General features: G+C 50.0%; 7 protein-coding genes across 7 annotated transcripts; 5 read left to right on the top strand and 2 right to left on the bottom strand.

Annotated features, from left to right (window-relative positions):
* Positions 1 to 753: 753 nt before the first annotated feature.
* BO79DRAFT_232147 (putative forkhead transcription factor Fkh1/2) lies at positions 754 to 3,022 on the top strand (the record flags this gene model as incomplete). The annotated part of the gene is made up of 4 exons (XM_025684211.1): positions 754 to 867; positions 931 to 1,956; positions 2,007 to 2,884; positions 2,950 to 3,022. The coding sequence occupies 4 exons, from the start codon at positions 754 to 756 to the stop codon at positions 3,020 to 3,022; spliced, it is 2,091 nt and encodes a 696-aa protein (XP_025535458.1).
* Positions 3,023 to 4,462: 1,440 nt separating this feature from the next.
* BO79DRAFT_259022 (uncharacterized protein) lies at positions 4,463 to 4,790 on the top strand (the record flags this gene model as incomplete). Its single annotated transcript, XM_025686348.1, has 2 exons — positions 4,463 to 4,540; positions 4,629 to 4,790. The coding sequence occupies 2 exons, from the start codon at positions 4,463 to 4,465 to the stop codon at positions 4,788 to 4,790; spliced, it is 240 nt and encodes a 79-aa protein (XP_025535457.1).
* A 527-nt stretch (positions 4,791 to 5,317) lies between these two features.
* BO79DRAFT_202256 (uncharacterized protein) lies at positions 5,318 to 8,724 on the top strand (the record flags this gene model as incomplete). Its single annotated transcript, XM_025681643.1, has 3 exons — positions 5,318 to 7,327; positions 7,379 to 7,504; positions 7,555 to 8,724. 3 exons carry the CDS (start codon positions 5,318 to 5,320, stop codon positions 8,722 to 8,724), a joined length of 3,306 nt encoding a protein of 1,101 aa, XP_025535456.1.
* A 992-nt stretch (positions 8,725 to 9,716) lies between these two features.
* Positions 9,717 to 10,688, top strand: BO79DRAFT_202254 (uncharacterized protein; the record flags this gene model as incomplete). Its single annotated transcript, XM_025681642.1, has 2 exons — positions 9,717 to 10,144; positions 10,216 to 10,688. Exons 1-2 carry the CDS (start codon positions 9,781 to 9,783, stop codon positions 10,686 to 10,688), a joined length of 837 nt encoding a protein of 278 aa, XP_025535455.1. The 5' UTR covers positions 9,717 to 9,780.
* A 1,442-nt stretch (positions 10,689 to 12,130) lies between these two features.
* Positions 12,131 to 12,929, bottom strand: BO79DRAFT_180523 (uncharacterized protein; the record flags this gene model as incomplete). The annotated part of the gene is made up of 1 exon (XM_025680087.1): positions 12,131 to 12,929. A coding segment is annotated over exon 1 (492 nt), but the record flags the coding sequence as incomplete, so codon positions are not given.
* A 1,093-nt stretch (positions 12,930 to 14,022) lies between these two features.
* Positions 14,023 to 18,208, bottom strand: BO79DRAFT_290305 (peroxidase/cytochrome P450 family protein). The gene is made up of 13 exons (XM_025688878.1): positions 17,729 to 18,208; positions 17,568 to 17,665; positions 17,270 to 17,511; positions 17,012 to 17,216; positions 16,813 to 16,953; positions 16,667 to 16,757; positions 16,285 to 16,615; positions 15,892 to 16,235; positions 15,354 to 15,841; positions 14,890 to 15,304; positions 14,602 to 14,838; positions 14,274 to 14,553; positions 14,023 to 14,218 (listed from the first exon to the last, which is right to left on the bottom strand). The coding sequence occupies exons 1-13, from the start codon at positions 18,125 to 18,127 to the stop codon at positions 14,157 to 14,159; spliced, it is 3,333 nt and encodes a 1,110-aa protein (XP_025535453.1). The 5' UTR covers positions 18,128 to 18,208; the 3' UTR covers positions 14,023 to 14,156.
* A 3,758-nt stretch (positions 18,209 to 21,966) lies between these two features.
* On the top strand, positions 21,967 to 24,025 carry BO79DRAFT_247977 (T6SS phospholipase effector Tle1-like catalytic domain-containing protein; the record flags this gene model as incomplete). The annotated part of the gene is made up of 2 exons (XM_025685681.1): positions 21,967 to 22,092; positions 22,176 to 24,025. 2 exons carry the CDS (start codon positions 21,967 to 21,969, stop codon positions 23,964 to 23,966), a joined length of 1,917 nt encoding a protein of 638 aa, XP_025535452.1. The 3' UTR covers positions 23,967 to 24,025.
* Between the last annotated feature and the right edge of the window lie 183 nt (positions 24,026 to 24,208).

The following is a 24,208-nucleotide window of genomic DNA, read 5'->3' as shown; positions in this document are numbered from 1 at the left end:
TGATCTTGTTTGGTCCAAACCTGGAACCCGCGGCGCGTTTGCGTGCAATCCATTCACGGCCGTTGCTTTTGCGTTGCAACTTGCTGGTCCATCAATCTTCTTCTTCTCTTTTCTTTCTCTTTGCTTCTCTTGCATTTTACTGCTAGAGTTGTCTTTTTTCTCTTTTTCAACTCCTACCACAATTTGACTCCCTATCACTTTGTCTTACACAATCCCTTTGTCCTACCTACTTTACTACCATCGACTTACTACTTACAATCCCGATCGACATTACACCCGAACCAAACTCTCTCGCGACCGGGTCTCTCCCCGCGGTGGCTGGCCCTTTTCTCGTCTGCATCAGTCAGCCACTTCCACTACCTCTTCCTCCAGTTCGCGTCCGTCTTGCGCGAGTGGCAAACGTTCCCTTGGTTCTTGCTGCCTGGACCTGCCATCCCGGTTTGGGTTTGGATTTTCGCCTGCCCTTCGTTCGGTCGTCATTCATTTTCTCGTCGATCATTTGTCTGTGAATTTCTGTTCCGGCTGAGCTCATCACGGTTGGTCTGCTTTCGCCGCGGATTTCCTGCGACTCGACGTCAACACACACGACCGCTAGCTTCACCCTCTACCCTCAACATCACATCACCACCCACACCACGCTCCTAGATTAGACCCGTTAGACATCCACGCTGGCGACCAGACCACGGACGATACAGATTAGAGGATTTCGACGCTGAACCCCGGTCTTGCGATCGTCCCATTTTAACCACCACCATGCCACTCTCCAACCGTCGTCGCGCGCGGCGCAAGGAAATCCAGCTGCAGGAAACATCGGACGCGGAGGCTCCGGATTCATCCCCGACGCGGCCGTCCAACAAGAAGCGCAAGGTGGGTAGTAGATGAGAGCCCAGCGGTATATCAGAAGGCTCAGCTGTTGACTTACAAGAATAGATTGATCACCGTGCCTCTCCCCAGCCTCGACCCGTGAAGCAGGAATCTGCCGATGAAGCCGATGACTCGTCCCCCGATCAGGAACTGTCGGAAAACCAGGATTTGGTGGATATGGTGATCTCGTATCTGGAAACCGCCCGCGAAGAAGTACGCGTGCTCCGTGATCACTCCAACGCGAAAACCGAAAATAAGCAGAGCATCCGCGCCTACGCCAAAATCGCCGGCCGCAACTGGACCTACTACGTCAAAACCCTCCACGTCAATATTGGCCGCGAGCCCGACCGCGAACAAAAGTTGGATGAACAGTCAAGCCCGGTTACAATCGCCGCCCGCGCGCTGCCGGAGGTAAATGTGGATTTGGGACCGAGCAAGTTTGTGTCACGCCTGCACGCGGAGATCTTTTACGATGGCGAGGAAACGGCGTCCTGGCACATCCGCGTCAACGGTCGGAACGGCGTACGTTTGAACAGTGCGATCCTCAAGCGCGGCACCGATGCGATCCTTTCGTGTGGTGATATCATTGAGATCGCCAATACCCAGATGATGTTCGTCACGCCCGGCGATAAGGCCAATATTCATCCCACCTTTGTGGAACGCGCCCAGCGTCTCGCCAACGGAGAGGAGGATGTGGCTACCTGGGATGCCTCCCAGCATGCTCATCCCCAGCCTCCCTCGACGGCCGCTACTGCGGATGCAGCCCCAGCCACGACGGGCGCCCCTTCGCTGGCTCCCGCACCGCAGTTCCTCAAGCGTCAGGTGACGCCGCCCCCGCGGTCGCCCGATACGGTGGGAGCGCGCACGGCCAAGCAGTCGCCGCTGTATAACCGCGGTATGATGATGGAGAGTACGGAAGAGATCGATTACAGCAAGGATGCAGCCAAGGACTTGAAGCCACCGTACAGCTATGCGACATTGATTGCGCAGGCGATCTTCTCGAGTGAGGAGGAGAAACTTACGCTGAACAGTATCTACAACTGGATCATGGACAAGTACGCATTCTACCGCCACTCCCAGAGCGGTTGGCAGGTGAGATTAGTCTCTTCTATGTCGAAAGAGAAAATACTAACAAGTAGCAGAATTCCATCCGTCATAATTTGTCCTTGAATAAAGCATTCCAGAAGGTCCCCCGGCGCACAGACGAACCCGGCAAAGGCATGAAATGGCAGATTGCCCCGGAATATCGCGAAGAGTACTGGAAGAAGCAGCTGCGGAAGGGAACGCAATCGTCCGCCCCGTCGTCACCTGCCACGAGGGATCCCGCCGCTCGGGGCGCCAACGGCATGGAGGCGGTGTTTTCGGCCACGAAGAAGTCACCACCGGTGTCGTCTCCTGGGTTCAGCTCATTCCCGGTTGCACCAATAGAAGCGTATACTCCCGAACGAGGCTCCCGTGCCGCCCGGAACGGTGCAGGAGCTCCCTTGCGACCTTCTAATACCCGCGACTATGAGGAACCATCCCCTCTGCCCACACGATCCGCCACGAAGAACACCAGCAACGGCACCAGTCTCAGTCGGACTTATGGCTTGTCAGACAACATTGCCGGATCCCCGCCTGTGCTGTCATCGTCATACTACGATGACGGCCCGTCATCGATGATTACGCCAGCACCGCAACGCCAGCAGCCACGACTGCCTCCGCCTAGCACCGCACAGATTCCATCTAAATTTATGCCCATGAGCTCTCCCGCGCAGTTCTGGAAGTTCGCAGACATTGGCAGCACGCCGGCCCGGCCCGTGCCAGACATGAGCCCACTGAAGGGCGAATTGGGCGACGGACTGGGAAGTATCCCTAGCAGCAGTCCACCACCACCGAACCTAGCCAGTCCCAGCAAGCCAGGCACGGCCAATGGAATGACGACTGGCCGCATGCCACCACGCCGTGAACCGGAGACGAAGAACGAGCGACCTGACGAGGAGGACGACGAAGAGGAGGGGAGCGGATTTGACCTGGCGAGGTGGGTGCCTTCCATGCCTTTTCCCTCTCGGGGAAGACAGTATACTAACTAACCTGGTATAACAGGGGCTTCCAAACCATTGGCTCGTATCATCGACAGCTGAGCAACGCGGCGCGGACGAGTGCAGCGACGTCGTAAGCAGCGAGCAGCTAGTCACGATGTCTGTATGTATGCATGTCTGTATGTTATAATGTATGTACTATGACCGGATTAGAGCGTATATTTTGTTTTGTCTGCTTGCTGCTTTGCTTTATTGCTTTGATTTGCTTCAGTCTTACAACAGGGGCTTGCAGCAATGGTGTTTGGAGGTTTGCTATTAGATAATGAGAAATGATGAGTATTTATATAGCATATCTTATTATCAGCCTGGACTTTTTTTTATCATTACATCACACAATAAACCAGACCACACCATTACGAGATGAGAACTATTGAGAGTATGAACAATTTATCATCTTTACATACTAACGCATAGGAGTCAATAATCAAATTATCTCGCATTAAAACTCAGCACCATATACTAAGTATACACTGTTAGTATGTTTCTAATTCACAGGCATACTAACCGTAAGAGAAAACACACATTTCATTAAGAATAATTCTTTTCAAGAATACTTGCATTCAGATTTAGCATATCACAAAGTATATTAGTAGTAAATGTTCAGAGGGAGCAGATTATAAATACTAGTAGATGCTGTGTAGATTTGTTTACTTGAGTGCCAGGTATCTGGTCCACAATTTATACTACCTTATTTGGGAAAGAAGGGTGGCGATATGGGTCCTGTTTTACTGTGGATTCAGGGATCCATAGCTACTGCTAAGCTAGCTACAAAGCAGTTATTATGGAAGGAAGATAAGATGGTAATGAGATGTAAATAGACCGAATTCATAGTCATACACAAACGTCACCACCCTGCTACATCTCACTAACCAGACCGACTTGACTCCAGAAAATATCTCAGTTTCATATCACATAGCAGAAGAAGTTGCAAATAAAAGTTAAGAATATATCCAACCAAGACTAGATTCATTAGAAAAGTATGAACCTCGACTAATCAATCTATCACGGCCCTACACCGACCCGAATCAGACGACCATGCCATCCATCCTGGTCGGATACGACAACTCGACATATTATAGTAACCTCTAGATATTAATCAACAACCCACACCCCTCCCATAGGAAAAAAATCAAAGAGGGATCCACATATCCCGCACACACACGTCACAGAACCACCGTAAAGGGGGTATGCTTCCGAGACCCTGCGCTAAGGATTGATTGATTATCTTATCTGATCAACGTGCAATTTACATTGCTGATCGCTTATTAGCCCGGCCTTGGTTTGATGGATCCAGTTGCTCTGAGACATGGCAATTTGCCAAGAGTGGTTGTCCCTGCGCGGACGAAGAGGGACCGAGGTCGGATCAGGACAGAAGTTGTAAGTAGAGGGGAAGTGAGGGTGTAAATTGGGGTGAATGGTCGGTGGGAATGAGAAAATAGATCATCACAATTGAATATTCTCTTCAAGCTATTTACGAAATTCACATTCTTTTCAAACCCTGAAAAAGAAATCGGGCAATGCGTCCCTCCAGCATCATCACTTTCCTCTCGTTGGCGGTTCTGCCTGTTGCGCTGGCTAGTCCAATCAATAACCAGGTACTGCACTCTTTCTCTTTCTCTCTATCTCTTTCTCTCTATTTCTTGACTTGATTCAAGGAAATGCTAATCAATGTCATACGGATAGGACTCATCCATCGCCAAACGCTGCTGCATCCTCTGCGACAATCCCTATGCGCGATGCGGAGCGAACGATAAGCGTGAAGCCGTCCAGACAGAGGAGGAAGTGTTTCAGGGACCGGAGAAGCGGTGCTGTGTTAATTGCGATGTGAATCGGTGTGGAAATTAGAGGGGAATGTTCTGTTGGGTTGTTGAGTGAGGTATTGGCTTTCAACTGATTTGGAATGTGCTTCGATGTATGAAGGGAGGGCCGGGGGCTTAAGGTATTGTCATTATACTACCTGTTAAGTAAGTTATAGTATACAAGATATGATAAAATAACATCACTACTATGGCTATTTAAGAGCTACCCACCAAGAGTGGCAGTCGGAATTATTTTCATGACTAATCGCAAGTTGAAAGGTCCATACATGTGCCCAGGAGTGTCATCGGGGAGATCGAACATTGATATGGGGTAAAATAGCCTACTCATCAATGCTCCTACGCTGATGGAGTAATATAACAGCTTTGGACTTGAGCTCTGGACCATTAACTAGCCCATAACTTCCAGCGGCCACGCGCAACCTCATTACTGTTCCGCCAACATGCTCCCGACTAGCAGACGTATCTAATGCCCTCTCCCGAAGCACTTAACATTCAGGCTCTTAGTTCACCAATTTTAACCCTACGAAAGGCACAAGTGTGCCACCTCGCAAGATGGTGTCCAATGTTTACTGTCCGTTTTGTGGGGTGATTCTGCTGCCCGACCCATACTGGGATGGTCCGGATACTCCACAGTCCAGCGCCCGCCCTTGGTACGCACAGGTTCGGGGTATCTACTCGACCAATCCTGCCGTTGATCATATCAAAACTACGGGGGTAGGGGTAGTACGCGGTCGGAAAACCCTCCATGCACCACTGGACAGCAACCGAGTCTACGGCGATGTAGCGTTTGACGCCCTAGATGAATGGAGGCTTTGCGAACAATCGGATAGCCAATGGTGTTTCGGATTTCACGAGTCGTGCTGGAAAATGCTCATTCTGAGGCTCAACCATGGGCGAGTCGGATCGCTATCACAAACTGACGCCGCAATTGCTGAAATGGTATTCTACCAACTCTACTGCACTCCGTGCCTCGAAGCATCCATCTTCCACTTCGGCCATGACTATGCGGGCGCTGCGCGAACACATAAAGTGTTCGGGCGGATACAGCCGGTGGATCTGGACTCCCATCTTTATGCTGACCCCTGTGCAATTTCGGTTATGAATTTTCCGACTGATTCCAGTTCTGCTTCTGGAGAATTGGGGAGCAGTCCCGGGCGAAAATTGTCGCATGATAACTCAACAGTAGGAAGCCTCGCAGAGGTTGGGGAAAGGAGGTACCATGCTTTCAGAAACCTCTCAACCGAGCTGCTGCTTGAGATCTTTTCCTATATACCCTTTGAACAGCATCTCACTCTGAGACTAGTATGCCACGATTTAGCGGTACTCGCAGATATGTCTTTGCTCTCACGGTCGTATTGGCGGAGTAGGTTCCTTCTCGGCCAGGAGGCTGACTTTGTTTTCCCTTGTCTTTCAGAATCACAAAATTGGTTCAGACTTTTTTTCGCCACGAGGGCATCTTTAAAAGCTGCCACGCTACCACTGGTCAATCGAAAGAGAATCCGGGACCTACTGGAGCCCATCGCCTCTCTTGTGGACCTAGACTCCGTTTTTCGACGCGGCCCCGGCGGACTGGACTATTGTCCATCGCTAATGCGAGGGAACAACTTCACCTTGGTTGATATAGAAAGTTTCCAAGCGGGCCCACGGCTAGCGAAGGTTGTGGGCTACTTCTCAGGTCAGCTGGCATACATTGATGAAAATTGCCCCCTGCAAGAGGGATGTCGTGTGCTCTATCGAAAGGCACAGCCCTTCATGGTCCCGCAGGAAGAACATGAAAAGCGAATTGGTATATCAACTGTCAAGATCGGCGCACGCCGGTTTATCTCTGGTATCAATATATTGCCGTCGGACGAAGGCAACTGCGTTGGTCGATTGATTGGTTATCGCAATCCAGCTGCCGAAACTTGTATAGACATGCCCACAAACCTCCTCATTAAGGCTTTTCGCGTGGCATTTTGCTCGGAAGGCTTAGTGGGAATCCAGTTACAATACGATAACTCTGCTTCATCATGCTGGATTGGTCATAGCAACGGCCCAGGCATTGCTCAAGGAACACTGCAGATTCCGACAAGAGCAGATCAGTACCACTTGCTTGCGGACATAGACCGGTTTAAGATTGTTTCACTTGGCCTTGCTGACTGGATTGACGACCATCAAAGCTCTTTGCATCGGACTCATTCGGACGTAAAGGAGCCGTTCCACACGCCTTCGCAACTGTGGATTCCCCATGCCCCCATGCATGAAGGCTTGCTTGTCAGCCTCCTTCTACCGTCTGGGTCACCCCGTGCCTTTGAACCGCTGTCAAATATTGACTTCGGTGGCCCAGGAGGTAGATGTCTCATGTCGTTGATCCGACTAGACTTTCACATGACATCCTACCCACACCCTCTTATCGGCATTGGCTATCACTACGCCGACGGAAAGTCGGTGTTCTTTGGTTCTACGGGTGGTTGTGCTATTTCAATTCCCATCAATGGCCCAAGTGGTGAACGTATCAGCGGGATACGCATCGTGGAAGATAATCGTGATGTTTATCATTCTGAAGGCCTTGGTGGGCTACAGGTCTGTCTTTTTTATTCCCACCAGCCTGTGCACCATGCTAACCTTGTCAAGGTGTCAACTAACTATGAGCGGTCTATCATATTGGCTCCCCTTTCCTATCGGCTCGAAGCATCTGTTACACCAATACCAAGCTTGCCGCCTGGCCGTTTCATCACAGGGCTTGTTGCCCACCAGAAGGTAGGTGAAGCTTCATGAACTAGTTCGAGCAATAGCTAAGCAGGTGACAGACACACGGAACCCATTTTATCCGAGTCGGTATCCAATCACAATTCTGTGACGAACCATCCACAATTCCACACATCTTAGACCGAGAATGTCATCTGGTGCCGGATGATCAAATTCGTTACGACGAGAAATTCTCCCATTTTATTAACGGCAGCAATTCAGGTAACTATCAAAGCTATGCATCACTAAGGGGAATCCGTAAGATTCAGGCATCCGCTGGCATAACGGGTTGGTCCCGCCCCCAAAATGGCATCTCTGGCCTGAAGCTTGAGTATTACAACCATCCCAGTCCAGCCATTGTTGGACAGTGGATGAACGGACTTGAAGATGGGTTTGATATATCACCGGACGAAGAAATCCAATCAGTCACCGTGTGGATCGCTCCTCTGGGCTATTCTTCCGAGTCTCCGGGGTTGGCAGTGGGTCAAGTCGCAGCCATACGCTTCGAAACAACATGTGCGCGCAGTGTGACTTTTCGTTCCCCGCACCCTCATACCTTTCCCACTGGAACGATACGAAATGAATACCAACGTTGCTTCGATGAGGAATTAACAGCCATCTCATGGATCTTCAACGAGTCTTCGGACCGCGTCCGAGCAGTGAATTCTCCCCACAGAAACCGGAGGCCTCGACTACTTGTCCCAGAAGTCTCTCCTCCTTTGAACCTGGTGCGGAAGCTCTACTTCGAGACATGGAATGACAATACCTGCCCCGAAAAGGTAGTCACCATCGAAGCCTACTTTCGAGGCCGCGCAATCATTGGACTGCTCTTCGTCTATAGATCAGGTGTCATGGCAAGCACGGGCGATTTAGACACCGACTCTCGCCAGGCCGTTCATATTGCGCGGGATGATAATATAGTCGGCATGTCAGCTACAGTCGCAGGATCGGAGCTGGTTGAGATTGACTTCGAGGTCGAGCACAACGCATCGCCCAAATGCCAGAGGCTTAGTCTCGCCTTAGAACCGCCGTACACCCCGGAAACAGCTATGGATTATGGGTGGCGAGATGTATGGTGTAAGGATAAAGCAACTGTGGAGTGCACTACCCGGCAGGGCGGGAGCGACAAGGTGTATGCGGCCCCGAGCAACTCGAGACTTATGGGAATCTACATTGGGTGCCAAAGATTCAGCAGCGTGGGAGCAATATACGAGCCCGATATTTCTCATTGATGACGGAGATTCAAGTTTCTTTCGAGTGAATACTAGGTGCCAATTCAGTGTGCCAAAAATCCAGATTCTTGTAGTGAAGCTTTCGGGTCCAGAGCCATTCAAAGAGCTATTGTGTAACTCCCCATCTCAGAATTGATATATCTCAACTAGAATAGTATATATTTCTCTACATATTTATATATGAAAACTATATCAGATATCAGAGTATTTATAAGGCATCTTATGTAACTTTATGGATATAATAGGATACTGTTTCACTACTTGAAATATTTAAATATTATTTGTATTCTCTTGGAACGGTTTACAAAAGCCCAAAAAAAGAAGGAAAGAAAAGAAAAAATCATCAAGATTATTTATTATCTCTATTATCTTTAGACTTGATGAAACTAGGCTCGCAAAAGACCAGTTTTGTATGGCATAACATGGGTGGCCGGCGCGGCCGGGAGTTAGTACGTTAACAGGTGGTGGAGTCTAGCAATGTGACTACTCGTCTAGCCCACACACACTAACAAGGATCATGAAGCACTCGTCGGTATGATGCCCCATCAATCTGCCTTGCTACTAGACTACTACTTTCTAATTGAAGGGAAGAAAATGGCCACGCTGCTCCATCCACCCCGCCTTGACTCGCACTATACACGATGTCCCGAATGCAGCCTTACCCAGCTCAGTATTTGCTCTTGTGCGCGCCAATCCTAGCATCAGCTAAGTTCGAGCACTTCTAGTTCTTTTCACTCGCCCGAACCCATGATAACTAGTCATTGGCCATACCAGAAGTGGGCGCTTAACAACTCCAAAAGGCGTAGCAGATATGGCCCCCCAGACCAAACACAAGAACACGAAACACCAGAGCTAGCAGATCATTAGCCGCCGAGCCACCCAAGAGGGAACACTAAAGAACCATGCTCTAAAAACAAGCCATCTCCATCTTTTTCAAAAACGATCATTACCCTCCATGAAACTCAATCAATTATCCCAGTCTGTTTTCCCTCCCCAGACTGCCCCTACATCCCCTGCCCTCTACCTCCCCTAGCAAAGAGCAACAGCAACATCACAATGGCCAACGACACCAACGACCTCGCCCCTCCATTCGGCTACCCCGTCCGCCGTAACGGCACCTGCTACGACACCGAAAACGACTGCGGTTCAACCTGGGGTCCCTACCGCGAATGCTGTCCCAAGGGCGCCACCTGCGCCCCCGGGAACTGCTGTCACTCTGCCGCAGCATGCGGCAACATTCTCAAACTGGATCCGCATTGCGGGAATACCTCGGCCCTTTTGTATTATGAGAATGATTATTTCTGTTGTTCGAGAGGGCTGGATGCGTTTGCGAGGGTGTCGAATGGGTTCGTGGGCTGCACGGATGATGTCTCCACGTTGGGGTCGGAGTTTAGTCTGTTGTCGCCGGTTTCGACGACGAGTTCGTGTACGTTTTATCTTTCTTTCCTGCCTGCTTGCTTGATTTGATGGGTTGAGACTAATTGGGAGTAGCTACATCAACTACTGCATCTGCTACGGTGACGTCAGATGCATCTTCGTCTACATCGACAGCAGATACTAGTGGTTTATCGTCGTCGATAATATCATCGGCGACTGCGCAACCTACGACAAATGCGTCTTCAAACACAGAAAGCAAAACGAATACGGGTGCCATCGCAGGTGGGGTAGTAGGTGGTGTCGCCGGCTTAGCACTCATTATCTTCATCATCTGGTTTATGATCTCGAGAAGGTTACAAGCCGCACGGAGACATGCAGATGATGATATGCCTTCGACATATATAGGTCATCGAACTAAGAACAATCATCCGAGGGAGCTGCAGGGAGATGCGGCCGCTCCACCTGTTGCTGAGTTGGTGTTTGCTCCGCCGGTTTATGAGTTGGGTTCACGACCTCCTGTTTATGAGTTGGGGTCGAGGCCGCCTGTTTTTGAGTTGGCGGGGGGTGTGGATGGGGGAAGGATATAATCATCATGATGTTGATGAGTGGATTCACTTATTGTATATATTGCATGCTAAATCTTGATTATGACAACTCTCAAAGGAGCATGTTTTTTTTCTCCTAATTCTAACAGGTGTGTAGAAGAAATTTCACTTTCCGTATCTCGCGTCTCGAAGCACTGGATTCAGCTTCGATTTGCGATAAGTAAGTGTTCTTAGCAGACAAGAATATACCCAGAAATGCTGCTTCAAGCAAAGGACGCACCGTTGGCACGCAGGCATTGGTAATGGCTGGGATGCTGAAAATAACGCAGGGTCTGTGACTATGAGATAGCAAATGAACGATGTCCTGGCTATATCCAGCGCTACTTCTATTCACAGTTAGTGGTTGCTAGCATGCAGCTGTTAACTAGTCGTCTCCACTCAGTGCTGCGCCAGGACCTCATTTCATGGCTCGGGTATTAGAGCGACAACTCGGGGAGATTACGATCGACCTGTAGCCGAGACCCGAACGTTGTTAGTATTCCAGCCTCGACTTTGTGGATGATTACCAGAGTAAAAAGTATAGCTCTTATATCGTTGCTGTGTAAATCACATTCAACAAAAGATTGTTTCTAGTACATAGTAGCAGTATCAACCAAAATCGGATAACAAACACCCTCCGAACCAAAACGGCAACACCCGACCAGGAACAGTAACTAAAGCTAACGGATATGCCCTCATCCATCCCTCCCCCCTCTCCCCCTAATTATAGCCGGTCGAAAACTAAGTATCTCGCCCCGCCGGCACCACTACTCATTTCAGTTTAGTTAGTTAGTAAGTCCACTTGATTTATCCTCCTGCTTTTTTCAGACTTAGTGTTAGTGACTTTTACAATCAGCTATTCTATCCCTAATAACTCCAGCCGCCCTTTCTCACTTATCCAGCTTGCCAGCTTAGTACAATATCACAAGCGCCCCGAACATCCAATCGAACCGATATTCTGATATTGAGTGGGCCCCTTTGCAGATCCATTCCAAGTTCAGAGTCTACTTACTCGATAGAGATTAGAGGAGACAGAACTAGCTGATAGCAGCCCCAACGGGGAACATGAAGGGTGGGCCAACCAGCAGGGAGCATTGAGGTCGGTGCTGAGCGGAGTGGCTGCTGTCGCTCCCGTCGGCTTGGGGTGGGCTTGGTTAAGGCTTAGGCTTATGAAGGAGGATCCGATCCTGAGTTGGGTCGGGGTTCTTTGACTGTTAACTTGATGTATGCATTGAATGACAGGTGGATTTTGTTCCTCATGTAGCATGCATTCTTGTGAGCTTACTATGAGGGATAGGATATGAAAGCATACATACATGATAGTACAATAAAGCAAGGTGTATACAGAATATCCTCCAACTCCTTCAACACCAGTAACAGAAACCAAGAATAGTATCAACATCCAATATCCACGAAATACCCCCTCAAATACTCAAACTAGATTTCTCTTCCCCCCATCCTCCCTCCCTCCAAACCCACCCTGCACCGTCCTCGGACTCTGTAACCGAATAGGCTGATGTCGTCGGCCTCGAACAAACCGCACCGCACGCAGTATCACCAATACCACCAGTACCAGCAGCGCCAACTTCATCGCAACACTTCCATACTCTCCAGGAAACGACCTATCCAAGCGATGATGTGGTAGTAGTGCATGATGTGGATGATTGTTGGCGTTGATGTTAGCGTTGTCGGCTGACGCTCCCGGCCGTTCATGATGATACCCATGATGGAGAAATGTGCCGTGAGGGGTGTATTTATGCTTATTATCGTCTGCTTTTGCATGTGCATCTTGACCACCATGTTCTGGAACAGGTAGAGGGCCAGGAGGATGGTATTTCTTTTCATCGCTGCCAGCTGCGTTGTCGTCGGAGTTGCCTTGGAGTTCCAGCCATCGCTCGTAGTCGGTTTTGGGTCGGTCGCGGGCGGTGATGGCTACCATTTTGTATTATGCTTTATTGGATTGGAGGATATTTCGGAGTTTGGGGTAATGATAATTGTGATAATAATAATAATAATCAGGCGTGTGTATGTGTGTGGTGTAAGACCAAGCAAAAAATGATAAACAGGTGAGAAGCTTGTCTTGATCAAAGCCAGACAGAAGTGGATGTGAGAGTGAAAGTGGATGAGATTATCATTCGGAAATGAACAACACCAAGAAAGACAAGACAAGAAAAGACACTCGCCCCGATAAATAAGTTGTCAATGCTTTTTCCTGGACCGGGATCAGCCAGTCAGACAGAAAAGGCACACGAAAATGACTAGACTAGGATGCGACACAGCCTACTAACCACTACTACTAATACTACTTCTACTACTGTTATGTAGGACAGGACAGGAATCAAGAGGGGCGATCGCCGCCCATCAAACAGCGCCTAATAAATGGAGTACTGGACCGGGTTCTAGCGCTACGACGTTACTAGATTAGATTCGGAAGTTCCAGGCTACCTAGTAAATAGTCTAGCGCCGGGCGTTTCCCCTGAGCTGAGGCGGTTACCTTGAATTCTCTTTAGTTAATTGGTGTATTTTCCGTGGGTGAGACCGGATCAAACGCAGACCCTGGACGTTAAGCTATTTTCGTGGGTTTAAAGTGGAACATTTGGAAACACTGGTGGTTCATGTGCGGTGGGTGGTTTGTAATGAACCATTAGGTGTGGATGCTTCGAAAAGAAAAGAAATGAAAAAGCAAAGGAAACCTTCACAGATAAAAAGCATCAACTAATACGAAACTTTATTGCAATAGGCAACAGACTGAACTCTTTGAAGGACAATTTAGGTAGACACATTACAGAGTGAACAACACTTCTTACCTTGTAAGGCTGATTCCATTCTCCCCTCCCAATAAATTACGCAATAAATGGCAAGTCACAAGAGGACACTTCCTTGTGCTTGTCTTCCATTCGCTATTCACACACACAGGGTCCATGATCCTGGTTCTGTCCTGGTCCCCGCCAGTCTCACAATTCTTTTTTTGGCTTTCACCGGACGGCACGAGCCGCTATGTCCAAACCCTCCAATCAGGTGAGATGTAGAAGAGGAAGTGGGTGCAGGGTTCAGAGGGTCGTGTGCCCATAGTACCCATGTCTTTTCAATGAGCGGGTGGAATATTCGGCTATTCTTGGGCGCTGGCGCTTAGTGCGTTGAAGCGATTGGACATGATCACTGCTTGGTATGTTTCTTCATAGTGTTTATATGATTACACCCGAGAGGATGTCAAAGGCCATTGGAAAGAAGGTAGGAATTGTTGTGCACTGGCGCTAGATTTAATAGCGTTAAGCAGTTATGGAATTACCTTTCTAGTTAATTCGCAACACATCTGTGGTGCACAGAAAAGCTCTTACTGGTATATTTAAAGCACTAGCATACATTGCGAAAATACAGCATTCTGATCAAACAAACAAGGATATCTCAAACATGACCTATAAAAAACACATTTACCAACTTGACCCAACAAGTTTTAGATCTTCAATCATCTCAAGCAGTCGTGACCTGTCGCTTGGGCGCCGGCACATCGCCGTTATAGTGTACTTTGTAGGCTGTAGTAATCCAGGTTAGCAAGATTTCATGCACAAATAGCAAAGGCAAACTCACTAGTCGGGAACGGGGAGTAGCTGCCATGGTCCTCCCGCATGTATACAGAGAACCCAGCTTCCTGGGGAATCTTCTTCAACTTTCCTTGAGCGCCAGGAGCAGGACGGAGAGTGTCCAGACGGACGACAACCCGCACCATGGCAGTCACCGCAGCCAGGGTGGCATCCTTACCCAGGCCACTCTGAGGGCCAAGGCCATAGTGAAGGTAGGAGTCAAGAGGGCGGTCAAGGCGAACCTCGTCGGGTGATGGGAAGGCCTGAGGGTCACGGTTTGCCTTCGCCTATGTGGTATTAGCGATGATCGTGCTTCAAGACTGGGTGATACGTACCGAGCCGACAAACACCTTGTCACCAGCCTTGACGCTGTATTGGCCGGTTTCATCAGACACGTTGATGTTGTTCTGAGCCTCGCGGTAAATGCCCAGGTTGCCGTTCAGGCGGACAGCCTCCAGGCAAAAGCGGGTGAGCCTGTCATTAGCTTCCGCAGTGTTCTCATTGGCCAGGCGGTTGATCTCCGGGAGATACTGCTGGCCCTCGGTAAGGTAGAAGTGGATTATTTGGGTGAACTATTCCAATGTCAGTGTTGCACATAATAACATGCTGCATAGGAGGCCTACCATTTGAGATTGGGTGTGGACCATCTCAACAGCGGCCGGCAAGATCTGGCCCCAAGTCACATCGGAGACTCCCAGGCCACTCTCCAAGAGGCGCTTGATCAGCTGATCTCCATAGTCCTTCAGGGCATTGTGATCGTCGCGGAAGCTATCGATGATGCCGTGAAGGAAGCCAGGGTGGTTGATGGACTTGACATGGGCTTCCACAACCTTACCCAGCTCCTGGGAAACCGCGCGGGCTGCATGCTGGAGCGGGAAGGACTTGGTAGGATCAACATCAAAGAAGGTGGAATTGAAGACCACCGCCATGATCATGAACATTTCGTGTTCGGTAAAGATGCCGCGAGGATTGCTCTTCGTCTTCAGTGGCAGCGAGAAGACCTTGGAGACGAAATGCACAGGCACGAGGTTTCCGACACTGATCTCGTTAGCATGGTCACTATCTTACGTCGGTTTAGACGACTTACTCCCTTGCAATGTCAACCTGCTTGTTACCAGCAAGCTTGCAAGACTTCTCATTGAGTAGCTTTAGGGTGGCGTCCTCGTAGAATTCTTTGACGCTATTTCTCCACTGCTCATTGTCGAATGACTTGCTCCAGAAGTCGGCGCCCCCCTTTCCGGCATGGATCGAGCTGAGTCCACCCCAGGGCACAGTGAAGTCTTTCTGGCTGTTCAAGACTAATTGCGCGTTGGAGTAGGACAACAGGTTCGGAACAGGCTCCGTGTAGCGGGGTCTGTCATACGAATAGTGGGACTCGCGACCGAGGTTCTTCATGATGTTCCTGTTCTCGGAGGGGATGGTCATTGGGTAGTGCGCGTAGATGGAGTCGGGCTTGAAGTAGTTAGGGAAGGCCCGCATCGCGAGCTTGTAGAACACACATCCCTGGTTGATGTTGAGATCGTAGCGGACCTCATTGTATCCCCAGTTCGTAAGGTTGCGTGGGTTGTAGTCAATCTGGACATATAGTTAGCAACGCTTCTGGCAGGCATGCTGGATTGACTCACAGTATAGTACCTGTCACCACGGACGAGAGCCACGGCATCGGAGAGAACCGCGCGGGAGATGGTGTAGGTAGGTGCAATACCAACACCGGGGATCATGGGCTCCTTCGCTTCCTCGGCGACAATACCAGGGTAGAGCTCCACATAGTCTGGGTGCTCATACAGGTGTCGCAAAGCGTCAGCGACCTCCGGATCAGAATTGATGTCCTCGAACTTTTCGTATGGCTTCAGGTCGAAGAACTTGCGGAACTCGTTCAGAGAGCCGACGTTCCACTTGCGACCCTGCTCAATACCAAGGATTTCCACAGATTTCAGGACCTTGGGCACATTCCGTGCACCGAAAGAGCCTGCAATGGTAAGTAAATTGGCTATTCTGTTTGTAAGAGTTACACTCACTGGCAACATCCTCAATCGCATTGGACAAGATTCTAACGAGGTCTTCGTCCTTGAATGTTCCATCTTCCTGTCGCTTCAGACCGGCAAATGTGCGCTTGGACGGGTCCTTCGGAATCTCTTGCTCGTATTTCTTGAGCCCGAAGAGAAGTTCACGCATGGATACCTCCGAGGCAGGCTTGCCCATCAGCTCTTCGTAGATCTCTTCAGTCCACTTCTCATCGTTGGCACTAATAGCAGAATGCCAGCGGTATGCGAGGTTGAATTCGACAGAGCACTGGTTACCGAGACCCGACGGGGTACTCTTAGTGCCTTCCATCTGAACTCTAGGGTCCTGTTGCTAGTCAGCTTGCTCCTTGCTTCTTTGCCATCTGTGTTCACTTACCAGGCACCATGTGCTGTTGCTGCGATTCAGATTGACGATGGTGCGCAAATAATCGTACAGCGTGATGTTGATGAACAGGCCGCATGTAACCCTATAGAGCGTCAGGAATGCATGCTTGCAGTAATGCGATTTGGAACATGACATACAGGCGTCCGGTCTGGAAAAGATCGTTGTCATACTTTTCCCAGGCCTTCTTAGCCTTCTCTTCGTCGAGACGAGGATCGGGCTTGTTGAAGCGACCGTTTTCATTGATCGCTGCCAACTCCTCCACAACCCAGTTGTGGAATCTGTTTAGTAACCAGTTAGAAAGTTTTTAGTATGTCAGGAAGCGAATGTATTGCGAACCTGCTCAGCATAACCATCAACACGGAACAGGCCGGCGGGAAAGCCTGGAGCCGCTGTTCCGAAAAGGTATCGGGCTTCAATTTACCATCCTTGAAAGTCCGAACCAAGTTCTGGTCTTCCTGATCATCACCGTACAGGATCGAGAGATCGAGATAGGCTGAAGTCTTGTTGACATGAGGGGTCGTGTAATCGGTCTGGAAAATGTCTATATTTCTGATTAGCGCTCCTCTGTGACGTTGGTGAAAAGAGCTAGCGAACCATGAATGACGAGGGACGCCCAATCGAAGAAAAGACTCGACACCTTGTTAGGGTGAGGGGTAAACTTCTCGCGCGCGAAAAGACAGTCGAAAACAAGACCGGCATCAGGTAAACCGCCGGGCTGGATAGTCAGGGGCGCGATTGAGCGAGCGTAAGGCGTCCCCGCAGCGCCCAGCCAGGGAAGTGTAGGGTTGTTGTTGGAACCATCTGCTGAGCGGTAGGCATATTCCTCTCCCATGTAGCTGCCGAGTATGAGCGTGAGCGCAGTTCACGGGACAAATATCAAGCCTCAACTTACGACAGAGGAGGATGAGGCAAGGAACCCCACAGTTCGTCCAAAAAGGCGTTGGTGAGGTCGACGCGGGTTTTTGAGTTTCCTGGGAGGCTGCTGACAAGCTGTCGGAAGAGTTAATTAGCATGCATGCCAGTCAAGGTAGAACTCCAACTTGTTTGCCTCACCTGGATAATACGCTCCATGAGCATAGTCTTGTCATCAATGTATTCTCCCTTGGCCTTCGTTTTGATTAGGTCCTTCAGGGTGCCAATGTCCTTGAAGCCCAAGGCGCGAAGGTCCTTGAACAAGCTCCCCGAATGCTCCTGCTCGAGATAGGTGCCATCGCCGGTTTGGTTCGGTAGAGGGCGCCGGGATGCATGCAAGACCTGAGCATATTTTTCAAAAACAGACACGCCGTCATCGCTTTCGACGCCGTGATCGCTGTGACTCTCATCTGAAGAGGATTTGCGCGGCGCCGGGACTTTCGACTGGCGCTTCTGGCCGTTCACCTGCGTTCCATTCGGTTTAGAATCGCGATCGCCTTTCGACGATTTTTTGAACGTCGAAGAGAATCTGCGCAACATTATGATTATACCACTTAGATAACTTATAAACAAACAAAGACAAAATAGAGTGTATTGGAATGAAATGCGGATAAGAAAGAGGGTGCAGAAGGTGGAGGAGGAGTAGGAGGAGAAGAAAAGATCAATCACAAGCTATTGGGACTGCGATCCGTCGGAAGAATAGGGTTTTAAACAGACAATGCATGGGGTCATCATGCTTTGGAACCAATGTCAAATCACAAATTATCAACTGTGCCCGCCATGTTGTGGACCCAGTCCTCGAATCCCAAAGGCGACAATAGTAATTGTCCGACACCACTAGCATGTGCACCGTATCGAAGTTGCTGCTGATCTTTTGATCAAGCCCCGCGAGAATGTGCTACGATCTCCTTGGGTATGGCTGAACCTTTGTCCCGGAAAGAGTGGAGTAAGTCGGGTTGGCCGAAGAAAAGGGGCGTGTGCAAAGTGGGAACAAACGTGGTTCAGCTGTGCAAGGTCGGTCTTGGATATCGCCCAAGGTACGGGAGACAAATGATATGCGGGGATGCGTACAGGATCTACATATTCCTTCACTTAAAAGGATACCTGAAGTTGATTGACTCGTCAAGACCTCGTTGGCAAGGTTCAGGACGCCACGCGAGCGGTAAAAGCGATCCCCTCGCCAGTCGAGACAAATTAGGTAACAGAACCAAAGAAGACCATTGTAGTCGTACTTAGATACTTACAGAGAGGGGGGAGAAGAAATCCCACTGGCTCAGTGCCGTAGTCACAGAGAAGCTACAACTTGTTTTGGCGAGTTGTCGATGCCAAGCAACCATGTCGATTCGAACGGGACCATGGCACTGGAACCGGGAAGGGTCACCTCCACTTCGGCTCCAAGGTGCCAATTGCAGGTTGGCATTTAGTGGTCCGCGGTCGGAGCAAAACACCGGACGGTGCCGAATTATTGGCGAAATCCCCAAGTTCATCCGAGCGCAGCGCCGCAGGTTGGCAGAGTGGGCCTCTAGAACTCTAAGCCCCCATCTCAGCTTAACTAGCCCTCGAATATCTGGCCAATGGCGTCGAGATTGAAAGAACTTGACATTTGAGCCGAGGGGATCACCTCCAGCCCACACTGCTCACCGATCATTGGAGGTTGCAGGATGGCCTCGTCCATCTGCAGCCCCTCGGATGCAAGGGTAACACCAAATGGATGGGATAGGAGGTGATGAGCAGACCAGTACAGAGTAGGCACGGCACAGGCGCATATTTGTAGGGGCTGCGGTCATTGGCGGGGATCCCAGTGAAGTGAGGAGTCCATTGAAGAAGGACAAGATTTCGACACGAATTGCAGAGGAGTCCAATCAAGAGTAGACCTTAGGGTACCCACGCGTTCGCAACACGGGATCATCCTCATTTAACTTTCCCAGGTGTTCGTGGCTTCTCGCTGTCGACTTCCCAGGTCAGTGGCATCAATCTCTGAACACGCCATACTTGAGATCGTGACCTTTTTCATCCATGAGCTTCGAACACGGTTGTTGTCTCTATCGAAGAGTAAGGCCCAGCTATGACAGGTGAAAAAAAAAGCAATCAGAAACGTGCAGAGACTGACACGCAACCTTCCATCTACGCGGGATGAGCTAGGCAGTGGATCAGACCAGCTAACTGGAATGAGACGATCTGCATGGGTAGGGTATCCACATCGTACTAATTTGGTGAAGTTCATCATGAGGCCGCCCGATCGATCTGATCCGTGAAAGTCTGATGTGGTCGTTCCTAGCGAAAGCCAGTGAACAGCTAACAATTAGCTAGCAATTAGCGATAAGAGAAAAGGGAGGGAAAAGGGAGAATCCACAAACGTGAGTCTCGACCGGGAAAAATATGCCAGTGCTGAGACTTGTGGCTGGCTGGCTGACAGCCAACTCAGTCCGGGTAACTTGGAGCGAGGCAGAGAGAGAGAGAAAGACAGGAGCTTTCATCAGCTGAGCGTCAGCAACAGATCTTCTGGGTCACCCTTGGCAAACAAGTTTGTTATCTATCGAGTCCGACAACTCTTTTTGGAAAACAATTGACCGAGTTCAGTGAGACTGAGAAAGGGATAGGCGAAGGTGGTCAAGTCAAGAGGGTGCAGTCCCATGGGAGCCGATCGGGAGCATCCGAATGGTTCGTGGAGGCTCCAGCCATCAGGCCGTCCAGGCGTCAAGGCCCACACGGACGGGAGATACCTCAGGCGGTCAGGCCTCCCGCAACTGGACGATCTTGCCCATAGGGGGTTAAGCTGATCACGATAGGTTATCCACTATTCCACTGTATCTCCCCCCGACGAACTCGACAAACTTTGGTCCCAGTGGTTTTGCTGTGCACTGTGAGGACTCAGGACTGAGGACGGCTGGCAGTCGCCTTTGCAGCTGTCCCAGGTGGGTCGCCCATCCCAGCCCATGACTCTCTGCCGACCCCAGAAATGTCTAGCACTCGCTTTGGTGGATTTTTACTCCTTCCTGTTTGGCCGGGAATTTTTCCCCCTGCAGCTACTCACGATAGTGCTTCCTTTGGACTGCACAATGAGGGGACCCTACATCTGGCTTGGTTGTCGCAGCGCTAAACTTTGTCTATCACAGACACAGGAACTATTGTTTTCTGTCTCTTGCCGGGTCCCCCTTTGCCTCCCTTCATCGCAATCCTCTCCCCCACCAAATGCTCTCCTTTCTGCCCATGGTGGAGAAGATCAACCTTTTGCGCCAGCCACTCTTTCCCCTTCAACCCACCCCTTGCTTTTCAGATTTTGAGGTCTGATTGCTTTATCTGTGATTGTGCAGGCTGGACTTGACAATTGCAGTAGTGCATGCACAAATAATATGCAAAATTTCCCGAAGCCCTTCAGACCTTCAAGCTTCAAGTCAGTGATCGTTACACTCGGGAAGACCCTGGATAGAATATCCAAACAGACTGCTTACCAATTAGCCGGTGGAAAACTCTGATTTCGTCAATCTTATTATGTTGTATACAAATTTGGATGCCTGTGATGATCAGAGTATCTCCACCGGCGGAAAACTCGGGAAAGATCATCTTTCCTCGTGTCTTGGGTCTCTGACTCAGGCGGTGGATGATCTCTAAATTGGTAAAGGCGTGCTAACACCACGTTCTTGGCGCCTGCCACCTAAGAATCTATTCATGACACCCGAACCCACCCATGGGTCGTGCTCAACAATCACCCACCAGAGTAGGAACGGGAAGACAAACTAGTGTTGCAAATAATGCCGAATATGGTCCGTGAAGAAGGTGATCGCCAGATGGGGTCTATGCGTGTGAGCCTGGCATTTGCCATGCGCAGAATCGCTGTAGGCGCAGTCTTAGCTTCTGGCCACCATTTCTGACGGGCTGAGCTGAATGGACCAATTTCCGCAAGTCCGCAGCTGACGTCTGCCAGGGTTATGAAGGCCGGTGGGGTACATCCTCGCCGAATCAAAATGACTGGTCAATAGTGAAAGGCAAGGGAAAAAAGATGTGATGACAGCCTTCCCACACTAGCTGCCAGGAATGTCGGCTGGTACAACCTCATCCGCCAACCACTTTTCTTGCGTGTTCCACTTAGCGAAACTAATCCGGGCAAAAATCCGAGCCTGCAGGAACTCTATCAGGGGAGGGGGGAAGCGTCCGCGTGCACCCTCTTTGACGGGCGCGGCGTAGGGCCCCGAGTCTTAGTCGTTCATGCATAAGCGGCAGTACTGCCCCATCTCCCTCGAATGTATATACACCAAGCCCACCTCCACACTGGTCAGCACATAGCCTACCATCTGGAAAGGAGAGCAATCTCCCTCCACTCTACGGCCACATGAAGACTGGCTGAGCTATATCTTCCTTTGTACTGATTGTTGAAAACAATGGAAGCCACCCAGACGCCGTATGGCCCTGCACGGGTCCCAAAGCACTTTGTCCTGTGCTTTGATGGCACTGGAAACAAGTTTAGTGGGGATTCCTCGGATAGCAATGTTCTCAAGATCTTTCGGGTGAGTAAACTCCAAGGCAGGCCCCGCCAGACTAGTTGTCCTTCGTGATCGGTTCGCTGACGGATTCTCTTCGGAACTTGAAGATGCTGGATCGGAGTAAGAGCCACCAGTTCCACTACTACCAACCTGGTATCGGAACCTACGTTACAAGCAAGTCGCTTTCTAGCCATGGGAGAATTCAAAAGATCAAATCGGCATACTTCAAAGCCAAAGACTCCGCAGTTGGTTCCTCTTTTGACGAACATGTGATGGGCGGTTACAAGTTCCTCATGAGGTACTACCAAACTGGCGACGACATCTACTTCATCGGGTTCAGTAGAGGCTCTTATATAGCGCGCTTTCTGGCCGAGATGCTCGACTATATTGGCTTACTCGAAGCCGGAAATGAGGAGCTAGTTCGATTCGCCTGGAAGACGTTCGCCAAATGGCAGCAGCGACGAGACGACAATAAAGAGGAGAAGGAAGAGAAGAAGAAGCTGTTTCGCTACATGAAAGCGTTCCGCGAAACATTCAGTCGTCCTATCAGTAGGATCAAGTTTATGGGCCTATTTGATACGGTCAATAGCGTTCCCAGATTCGAGTCGGCGTGGATGGAAAGAAGTAAATTTCCTTATACCGCCCGAAGCTCGGCTCGAGTCATTCGACATGCGGTTAGCATTGACGAGCGACGAGCCAAATTTCGCCAAGACTTGATCTCTGAGATAAGGCCATGGCATGATAAGAAGCACCCCATCCAAGAGCGAGGACGACAGTATATGCAGCATCTCCGTCATCCTCTGGCGGGCCGCAGGAATGGAAATGTACCTGTGCTCAGGGTCAACAGCGGTAATATCGGTACGGACGATGGCGCACCACCCGCTGAGCACGATGAGGAAGAGACAGCATCGGTCTACCGTAGTGCCCACGCCTCTCACGAAAATCTTCATGATTGCCATCCATACCGCGCAAGCAATCTTGCAGTGCCCGGAAGGAGTCTGAACCTCGCCATACCTATACCCACAGAGTCAACCGAGGATCTTAACTCCATCAGGAGTGGACAGTCAGGGCAGTTGTCGCTTAACATACAGCTCGCAACAGGCCAAGCCGACGAAGAGGATGAGAGAAAACAAGACATACAAGAAGTCTGGTTTCCCGGCTGCCACGCCGACATTGGAGGAGGATGGAAACGGGCCGAAGGCGAGGAATGGCCATTGAGCCATGCGCCCTTGGTGTGGATGGTCCAGGAAGCCAAAAAGGCCGGGTTGCAATTTGACCCGAAGAAGTTGAAGCAGTTCGAATGCGACGAAGAATACGACGGAGAATATACCCCAATCAACGAACACAGCAGATGGCACCCTCGACACGAATTCTGTCGTGATCCTATTCACAAGGAAGCTGTCAATGGTCAACATATGCTCAAGCTAGCCGGTGATGAGCGAAAGAAGAATGCTTCCGATTCAAGCACCAGCTTCCACAATGCACTTGTCGCCTCCAGCACGGACGGCTTCTTGCACGACTGTCTGGAGTTCAATGCCGGCTTATCGCCACTCTCCGTCATAACCTGGCGCATTATGGAGTACCTTCCATTCCGACGGATGGACCTACAAAAAGACGGTTCGTGGAAGCCAATTCGGTGGCCCCTCCCTTGTGGAGAGGTTCGCGACATCCCCGACGATGCTCAGATCCATGTCTCTGCGCTACGTCGCATGCAGACAAATCCCAACTACCGCCCAGGTAACTTGATCATGGGCGGAGGCGGGCGCGGTAGAAAGATAGCACCGCCAGAATACGGAATCGGGCAATGGGAGCTGAAAGCCCACGAGGGCGACCTAGTGCGGGAGATATATGTGCGGAAGAAGGACGCGACAATGTGTGAGGATGAACATCACCACTGATCGCATCGACTCTTCCACAGCTATCCTTTCATTTGCGGCATGTAAAAAGATCAACTGAGCCTCCAGTTTTCTTTCTCTTTCGGTTATTTTCTCCTTATCCTTACTCAATGATCTGTTCGGGTTGTCGAAGATTCTTCAAGCTTAATATAATTTGGCGGGGGTCTTGAAAAACCAAGTTATAGTCTGATAGTTAGACTAAGATGATACCATGTAGCCTTTTTGGCAGTGCTAATCAATTTTCT

Source organism: Aspergillus costaricaensis (assembly GCF_003184835.1).
Source record: "Aspergillus costaricaensis CBS 115574 unplaced genomic scaffold BO79scaffold_38, whole genome shotgun sequence".
Taxonomy (NCBI): Eukaryota; Fungi; Ascomycota; class Eurotiomycetes; order Eurotiales; family Aspergillaceae; genus Aspergillus; species Aspergillus costaricensis.
Note: the sequence above shows the minus strand (reverse complement) of the source record. Positions and strands in the feature narration are given on the sequence as shown.